At 40.1% G+C, this 9,901-nt stretch overlaps 1 protein-coding gene across 6 annotated transcripts in view; it reads right to left on the bottom strand.

Moving 5' to 3' along the window:
• LOC135093706 (sodium leak channel NALCN-like) overlaps positions 1-9,688 on the bottom strand; it is an 18,330-nt gene extending 8,642 nt beyond the window's left edge. Inside the window, exons 1-19 of one of the 6 annotated variants that reach the window (XM_063993230.1) lie at positions 9,407-9,688; positions 8,362-8,516; positions 7,963-8,148; positions 7,485-7,711; positions 7,154-7,282; positions 6,803-6,948; positions 6,271-6,518; positions 5,817-6,038; positions 5,492-5,659; positions 4,896-5,087; positions 4,638-4,787; positions 4,310-4,516; positions 3,755-3,957; positions 3,231-3,338; positions 2,020-2,193; positions 1,551-1,730; positions 1,168-1,288; positions 726-857; positions 382-549 (exon numbers count right to left, since the gene is read on the bottom strand). In XM_063993230.1, coding sequence (XP_063849300.1) covers positions 382-549; positions 726-857; positions 1,168-1,288; positions 1,551-1,730; positions 2,020-2,193; positions 3,231-3,338; positions 3,755-3,957; positions 4,310-4,516; positions 4,638-4,787; positions 4,896-5,087; positions 5,492-5,659; positions 5,817-6,038; positions 6,271-6,518; positions 6,803-6,948; positions 7,154-7,282; positions 7,485-7,711; positions 7,963-8,148; positions 8,362-8,463 — 3,063 coding nt within the window. In that variant the 5' untranslated portion in view covers positions 8,464-8,516; positions 9,407-9,688. The other 5 variants (XM_063993229.1, XM_063993226.1, XM_063993231.1 and 2 more) reach the window with 5 other exon arrangements.
• Positions 9,689-9,901: the final 213 nt, after the last annotated feature.

Below are 9,901 nucleotides of genomic sequence, written 5' to 3'. Positions count from 1 at the left end.
TATATATATATATATATATATATATATATATATATATATATATATATATATATATATATATATATATATATATATATATATATATATATATATATTTGGATCAAGCTTGATTATGGAACTCTTATAATGGTAAACCGTGAGCAGATATAAAAGAAAGCTAATCCAGATATAATATAAAGTAACGTCATTTTCTTTGTCATAAAAGGCAACTCAAAGAGAAAAAAAACAATAGCACCAAGGACTTGTTTCCTTATACCTCTGTTCCTACAAGACATCTCATCTCAGCTAACCCATTTTGATCAGGATGTCACCAGGAACTTGGCCTGGAACACAGGTACATATCCTTCACATAATCTTATCTTTATATAACAAAGTTCTTACCAACAAAATTTCCTTGAAACCTTTGCAGAGTTCTGACACAACTCTGCGCATGTGTGGCACCAGATTGAAGATCCGCAGCGGCCGCAGACAGCGCAAGATGAGCAACAGCTGTGTCCCAGACTGAGGAGGCACCAGGTCTGGCATCCAACATGCAAACACCAAGGATACCTGGATGTGGTTGGGGGGAAGTTACAAGAATACTCTCAAGTATACTACAATAACAACCACTATTATAGAACCATCTATACAGATAAAATATGACTGTACCAAAGGGAGTCCAACTAATGCAAAAAGTCTTTTGATGTTGTACAAAACTACATTACGAGCAGCATTAACAGCATTACAGTGTATATGAAGAGATCCAGGACACCAGCCATGTCTCTGATCAGGGCCTTGGGCGTGAAGAGCAGACCATCAGCCAGGATCTTGAGGCCCAGCTCAAGACTCATAAAAACAACAAAGGCATACTCTGCAATCTGAGGATCAACAGTTAGCTTACAAACAAGTTCTCCGGAGCAAATAAGCACTTAAAAGAAAACATATCCTTTAAAAAACAACGCAAACATAAACCCTAGGTGCTCTTTGACCCACTGGAATAGGCTGACCTCAGCTAAAATTCTGGCCCAACATTAATATATAAAATTTCCTTTTGAAAATTGCATAACATGAAAAGCCTCAAAAGACTACGTTCAATAGGTACAAAAAGTAACTGCTAAGACACACATAAATGAATGCTAACAATTGGAGCAATCTGCTGTACCAAACTGGCATGGTGACAAGGCTTACCTGCAACATGGGTTCCTGTGTTACCCGGTACTTGGCATTCTCCATCATGAGAGAGATGCAGGACAGTGTGGTCACCAGGATCATAAGCCAGTCCAGGTATGTTACCAAACCCAGCAGATTGCTGCAAGGTGAGTCCTCAATCAGGTCCTGCATCTCAATACTTACATTAACCAATAACCAATAACTTGACATTAATCTTCATTGTAGTTATCCTTGCACTTCAGAATTATACCTTAATGGATATCAATAACACACTCCACAACTTATTTGAAAACTCCTTAGATAGGTTTCCTCTTCTATGACTATCAAAATAAAACTTCTTCAACAGTTTCCAATGGCACGAATACCAAATCTATGAGAACACAAGAACCTCCAATACTCACTGCAGTCGTTTGTATTTGATCTTCCTCTCCTTTCCTGTGATTGGGTCTTTGTGGCTTGTGTCATAGCGAGAGTGTACAATGAGCTGACAGAACTTTCTGAAGCGACTTTCACGTCCTACAGCAAACAGCGGAGTGTCAAAGTATGGGTGGTTTTCCCTCAGATCTTCCTCCCTCTGGTTCCTGAAGAATTCACATTGACACAGGTAATTTTCATAACTCAGGACTCATTGGAAGAAAGAAAAAAAAGAAAAAAAAAAAAAGGGGGGAGGGTGGTACACTTAGCCAAGCATATAGAACTTCGTTGCTGCAAGTATCTATTCATCTTTCTGCAAACTAAGCCGGGTGCATTTATCCCTAACTAACCTAAATTACTGATTTCTCTGTTTTCCTTATCTTGGTAGCACTCAAGTTATCAGAGGTGCAGCATGCAGTGAATGTAACAAAGCCAGCAAACATCACGACAACTCACCTTCTCATCTCTGCCTGTTGCCTCTTTGCTTGTAGCATTTTGATGTCCAGATCTTGAACTTTGCGACTTGCTGAGGTCCTGTTCATGGTTCCAATGTCCCCATTCTCCTTGAGGTGGTCATAATTCTGCTGCTTGAGCTTCACTGAGCCACTGCGCATACTGCGGCGGATGGACCTTAGAGGTAGGAACAAAGGACCTGTGCTCCTGCTGCTATTTTTTAATAATACTCTTGTTATACTTACTACTAATGCTCTAATTCTTTATGCAACTGTCTATTCTGTGCTCAGTATTTAGGCACACAACTTTCAAACACACACACACACACACACCAGTGTAGTGATTAGCATGTATGGTCCACACCCAAGAAGGCCTGGTTTCAAATATCAGGAGCATTGAAGCAGAGGGGCAAGCCTCTTAATGCACAGCCTATGTTCACCTACCAGCGAGTAAGTACAAAATATAAGGTAGGGCAATGTGACCTCCCTGTCCCTGTATATGATGTGTGAGCAGTCTCGGTCCTAAAAAAAAAATAATAATAATAATAAAAAAAATAAAAAATAAAAACTACAAGCATTGAGCTCTTTTCACTGAGGAACAGCTGGTTGTCTCAAGAGACCAGCAGATGACCAAGGGTGAATGATACACACACATACATGCATGTATGTGTGTGTATCACACACACACACACACACACACACACACACACACACACACACACACACACACACACACATGCATGCACCAACACACACACACACACACACACACACACACACACACACACACACACACACACACACACACACACACATTTTTGGTTGTTAATCATGATTCTTTTCATCAAAGCACTGAACACATCAATGAGCCATTTCAGGAAAGAATTGATAAACTAACAGTAAGAAGTCTCATCCTGAGTTAGTAAATAATTACTATACCAAGAACATTATCAATTCAAGCAATCAACCAAACACAAAAGTCAGTACATGGTAATGTTTTTCATTTACACACCTAATGTTCCATTCCTTCCAGACTCTATGGGAACAACAAAATCTTAAATTCTCCACACTGAAAGCTTTCTTAATGAATATCACAAAACTGATGAACAACTCAAAACACCTATACATATAGACATGAATAACATGAATTACATGAATGACATATTTTGGACTATCTGGCTGAGTCGGGGATTGCTCAAAATTCCAGAAACTCACTTTTGATCCAACCTGTGCTTGCGAATTGTGCCGTAAGGCTGAAGACCTTTGCCAGGGAAGGGAATCTGTCCTGAGTCTCCCAGAAGCAATCTTTGGTTGTTGGCATCACTGGTAAAAGGAAAAAGCTACAATAACATACAGCACAACTGATGTTCACCAACATTTTCAGACTATTAGCTCAATTAAATTATATATATATATATATATATATATATATATATATATATATATATATATATATATATATATATATATATATATATATATATATATACACACACACACACACACACACACACACACCATGCTGGGAATCCCACATGGGGTGGCCAAATAACAGTAATCAAATTTACAAACAATAGTAAGAAATTCAGCTAGTAATCTGTATTTAAATGACAAATGAGTAAAAAGTGGAAGACAGACATTTATGTGCAGTTAATATGTGGATATATGACAAGACAGCATCTCTTCACAGCAATCAGAAATGAAGCATATAACCTCGGAAGTAGGGAAGAGAAACCCACCAGATTATATTAGCAACGCCTCTTTTCTTCTTCTCATAGTCAGCATTCCGAGGGTGAGATAATGATGTCAGCAGTTTGATTGGACGGCGCTTCCTGAAGGATATTGTTGAGTCTTCAGGCCCCCCAACACCTCGCACCTTGGCCATCCCATCCTCGTCTTCCTGCTCCTCCTCCAAGTACTGCCTCATGAAGCTTTCCCGCACCTGCACACCAACACTGGGAGTTACCATCACTGGACTTCTTTTAAGAGATATTTCTGCAACTTTTCAAGGTTCAGTGATCTTACCATATTTGTATGAGAATCTAGGATCCTGCTTTGCTCTGTTTTACTACTATCTGCAACATGGCTCTTTGAAGAAAGGAACGTAGTGACACTTTCAGGATTAAACTAGTCATATCAGTAACTCTCTCTCTCTCTCTCTCTCTCTCTCTCTCTCTCTCTCTCTCTCTCTCTCTCTCTCTCTCTCTCTCTCTCTCTCTTGTTATGGACAATATGCATCAACCTAGAATCAAACAATTACATTACTCACACAGCACAATAAGTATAAGCATTACCTTGGGAAGAGAGAAATCGGAGGGCACTTTGTGAAGCCTGGCCATGGTAGGCCGGTCTGGGAATTTCTCAAAGACTCTGAGACGGAGGGGCAGAGTCTCCTGAATGCCAGCACTCTGCTCTCGTGCCTTCATCTGCTTCAGTTTCTTGAAGTCCTCATCGAGTTCCAAGTTGTCGAGAATCACAGCCACAAACAAACTCAGCACAATCTGTTTGCAGAGGGATTGTTATACAAGCATCACAACTAAGAAAAATTTATTAATCTACTAATATATACAAGCATCATTTTTACATTTAGTAGTTTGATCTTTAGCCCAGCTGTGCACCTACCAGAGTGACAAAAAGGTGGTAGAGGATGAAGTAGATGGCCACAACAGGAGCTATCCCATCCTTGGTTCCCCTCATGGTTTTGATCATGGTTTCATCCATTACCTCAACCCAACCTTCTTGGGTTAGGATTTGGAACATGGACATAAAAGCCTGAGGAAGTCAATGAACACATACTTAATGTAAATTCTCTGTCCAAACTGGAAAGAAAACTTATAAAAAATCTGTAAAATTCATTGTAAAAATAGTTTAGATGCTTACATGAGCAAATGTTTCAAACTTGTCAAAATCATCGAGAAAACAGAAGAGCTGCATGGAGATGGAGGAAGCAATGAGCAAGAGGCACATAGTGAACAGGATCAGGCTTCCCAGCTTCTTTCCAGGACCAAATATCTTGTACACAAAGTCTTCCAGGATGGGTGATGCCTTGATGAGTCGCACAATGCGGAGAACCTGCAACAAGTCACATTCATTTCAGATGTGACTGAAATATTTGGTGTAGCTGAATATATTAAAGTAATTACAAATAATCACTATGACTAGCTGATAAAGAACAACACCATGGATACTAGATATTTTCTTATTAAATTTCATATGCTTTAAGCCATCAAGAATTATACCTCTACAATATTTGCTTTAGCAGAATCTAAAATTACAAGCAAAGGAAATTTAACAATGTGCCACTATCAACTTGCTTTGATAAATACAGACATACATTAACATAATAATATAGAAACATAACATTAATTAGGCTGTAGACAAAACACAAATATAGCTTGCAAAATTATGAAGAAGAATTGCACATTTCCTTCACCAAAGCAACACTGGTCTACATCAAGAATGACAACCATCAGTACCTGGAAGTATGTCAATGGAGTCATGAAAAGATCTGAGCAGAGCCTGAGTGTGGTGCCAACCGCCAGGAGCAGCTCAAACTTGTGTATGCTGAGGCGCCAGTATCCCCGCAGCCCTAGACACCACATCTTGAAGATTGTCTCCAAGTTAAAGAAGATTGTAAAGCCAACCTGTGGAGACAGGATATAATTAAACAACACTATTTGTAACACATCTGCAGTCAAGTATTATCTTGTGGTTTCTTATACGTCAACAAGGCAAACACAGTCCTTGAACACAATGCTGAATACCTAAAGGACTATCCTGGCCATGGTTAAAAATACTGACCTCCATGTAATAATAATGCTGATAAAACACTTTTCTCTCCCTGCCATCATGCTTGAAGCTAATAGAGGCAGCAGCCACAGCATTAGTGACAATGGCTGCCATGATGAGCATGTAATACCCAGCACTGACCACCACCTTCATGCACCACTTGGGGGCCCATCCACGAGGCTTGTTGTCATCCACGTGGAGCAGCTTCCACCCATGATCGTCACCCAGCAGAACCTGAAAAACCATATTAATATCACATTCTGTTATGTACAAAGTGGTGGTGAGAAAAAAACAGCAGGATATTTTCATTTAGCCAATTCTTAAAATCACCACACACCCTTCTTATATATATGACACAATGCACTCCTCACAGACTGTCATGAATGCTTCACAGCAGCACCTACCAGAGAAAACCAGTGGCATGCCTTGCTTAACAAAACACAGTCCATGCCCAAAGCATTGTCACCTGTGTTGTGGTCTCCTGTTCAATGTGTCCCCGCATGCCCCAGATCTGCTGGAACTGCACCCTCATCTCATTGAAGGTCTCTGTGATGACAGCAATGAAAACATTCTTCACCAGCCACGAAAGGAAGAATATCATGGTGGTGAAGAAGAACGTGGCTCGCCATCCGGGCAGCGAGTCGATGGCTCGATACATGATGAAGACCCAGCCCTCCTGAGATGCTGCCTGGTACACCGTGAAGATGCTTGTGGCTGCAAGTGTATCCAACATACATTTCCAATAGAGTTTTTCCTAGATATAATAATTAAAAGTAGGCATCAGGATAAAAGATAAAAAGATATCAATTAATACATCCTACATTACAAGGTGTTCTCTAGACCAGGTTACTTTCTAAAGCATTATTATTCCAATGCAATGTGTTAAACAACTGAAAAATCTAACAAATCTTTACATGATATCAATAACATGTAATTTAATATACGTATTTTCACTCAAATTTCATATCAGTCTAAACTACAGACTCAGTCACACTCACCAAAATCATCAAACCCATTGAAGCCACTGACATTCTTAGAAAGATCAAGTGGTGCACACTTCATTCCCTCAGGACACTGGTAGCCTGAGTCTGACTGTCTTGAACAAAAGGTATCTGGGATGGCCAACATATTGAGGGAGATTTTACTGAAAGAGAAAAGGTATTGTTACCTGTCAGAAACTCTTTTCTGGATGGATGAAAGATAACAGAAATATCCTAAGGTATCCTCTCTCTCTCTCTCTCTCTCTCTCTCTCTCTCTCTCTCTCTCTCTCTCTCTCTCTCTCTCTCTCTCTCTCTCTTTCCTTCCTCATAACACAGTAGGCATCAGATACAAAAACAGTCTGACTCACTCATCAGTAGTGTCATTCTTAATGCAGTGGTTCCGCAGCTCACCAAACAACTGTACCCCAAGCAGACCATAAAGTGACATGAAGAACAAGAAGAACAGTGTGACATTGTATATCTGTTGACTGGATCGCCTGTGGACAAGTTCAAGAGCAGAAATCAGATATGTGTAAATGCTGACATAATTTGCTACACTAAACCATTGATAAATAAATGCATAAATATATTATGTAAGCATGTAGAGAAAAAGACATTTGTGCATGCTATTGAAAAATCAGTTATTTCATTACTAAATTGAGAATACATAACATAACTTTATTATATTAATTTCCTTACTTAATGATCTGCTTGAGTCTATTCTTGGGCATGGAGAACTTTAGGAAGATACGGATGAGGCGAACCACAATGAGTGGCCTTGGAGCACGCAGGATGGAGAGGTAGCTGTGCTTCTCCACCCAGTTAGTCATCTCCTCAAACATCTGCAGGATGACGGAGATCCACAGGAAGAACACCATGCTGGCATCATACTGACACCAGCGGTCCTTCAAGTACGATCCTTCACCCTTGGGGAAGAGTCAGAGTGGGTGACTCACTCATCAAGGATGTTATTACTTATGGCACCAAAAGAGTCAGGCTTGTCAATACTGCTTTGCTTTACAAACAACGTAATAGCAGTTACATTCTATTCTAAATTGTAAATCTTACAGGTCAGAACAGTATTCAAATATTTAGGGAGCACCACTCACTCATATATCATTTATTACTTGTATGTGACTCCTGAATGCCAGCTTTTAACTTCACTCTGTAGGCTCACCTTCAAGATGCCTCTGGCCTGCATCTTGGCAACCATCTCCACAGTGAAGAAGAAAGTGATGGCAAGGTCAGAACAAAAAGTAATGTACTTGAGGCTTGGGTACATCTCTTTGGACTTTGGGGTGTTGGCCGACACTGACACCAGGGACACCAGGGAGCAGATCCTGAGCAGCCATCGGATCCATCGCTGCCAAGGGAATATTTACCATGTGACGCAGGTCCACTGTGTGGGTTCATCTTATGGTGGGCTGTGGGTTCACCATATCCCTACATCTAATAAATTTTCAACAGTATGCATTACAAATATGTGAACAACACAAGCTACTCTCAAATTGCATGCAGTCTTATCATGCAGGTTTTTCTTTCAAAGTTTCTGCTATTAATGTATATTAGTGATCACCTTGTTGGCCCACTCAATCTCAACACTCTCATTGAGAGTCTCCTCAGGGCCATAGTCAACCAGGATGTGGTCCCCTCGGAGGCTCTGCTTGCGGCCCAGCATCTTGACAGAGGTGTGCCAGCGAGCAGTCACCTGTCACCTCCCCACACCATCACCTGGGAGGATAAAGGTATCTGTGCAGGAGACCAGTTAGGTTAAGGTATGCTCAGCTGAACTAAGTTAAGCTGAGTGGTACTACAAGTTGGACAAGAGTAGATTAAGTTAAACTCGACTAATAAATGTTCAAAATACTCATAATCACAAGATTTACAAGATGAAACAGATGAGAATGCAGTAGGTAGGTAACTGGAGGATGCTGCTTGCCAAAATTACCTTAGCTTAGGTTAGGTTAGAGTTTGGTTATGCTAGAAATTTCCCCCGTTTTGAAAATATGGTGTCTTATCCTTAGATTTTTAATGTCCAAATTTGGCTTAATTTGGCTTCCCCGACCCGCTATCCCACCAGGTCCCCAAGCTTGTTTGAGGGACTTCAGGGGCAGAAGTGTATCTCTTTCCTTCAGTGGCTTGCCTTATCTTACCTTCCCATATACACAATGATTTTGCTAAGTTTCCGATACACTTTAATGTTATAAACACAACACATCAGGTTATATTGGTCCCCACAACCAGAACACGCAGTATTTGATGAATTTACCGAGACACTTCCGTTGTCACGCACACGGTAAGGGAAAGACGAAACCTAACTAGGTCAGATGGAGACGATAGGTCACGCTACCAGTACGAGACGGCACAAGCCATTTGCGGTCAAAATCTGGTCAAAACTAAGTCATATGAGAGAGTTGAGACGAAATAATAACTAGAATGGTACACAATATTCCTCATTTCCACCAAAACTCCCAATATCAGACATGAAAACCCACTGCAGCATCAAACCTCGTCAGTGTATTGATGTCAGTATTGATTCTATTGATGAATTGGTGTGGGAAGTACTTAGACTCCACCTATGACACACCAGTTCCTTCATTCCAGTTGATGGAAATACATACGGTCTCCCTGAAGGCACTGGTGACCCCTGGGATGAGGCGGTGGTGGTGGTGGTGGTGAGCGGGGATCTGCGCCCCCCACTTTGGCTTCCCCTCGTCTTGACCCATCACCCCCCTTACTGTTGACACTTATTCTTGTTTTTTCTTCTTATGCTTTAATTTTGGTTTTGATTTATTAAGATGAATGGGAGAAAGTTTTTTTTTTTTTCTTATACAATTTTATTTGCTTTATTTATTTATTTATTTATTATTTTATTTTTATTTATTTTTTCCGAAGAAAACAAACAGCGGTATGTCCTGCCATGTCCGCGTAGTTCGTACATAGCTCTCAGCTGTGGACAGGACAGTAAATTGTACTGAAAAAAGAAATGGAAGTATATACTTTCACATCCGTCACATAATTACACGACGGAAAACAACCAAAAAGAAAAAAGCAAGGAAGGAAAATTGTTCTCATTAATTTTACTTATATATATATATATATATATATATATATAT

The sequence above is a fragment of the Scylla paramamosain genome, chromosome 43, assembly GCF_035594125.1.
Source record: "Scylla paramamosain isolate STU-SP2022 chromosome 43, ASM3559412v1, whole genome shotgun sequence".
NCBI lineage: Eukaryota > Metazoa > Arthropoda > Malacostraca > Decapoda > Portunidae > Scylla > Scylla paramamosain.
This window is presented reverse-complemented; position numbering and strand designations above follow the sequence as displayed.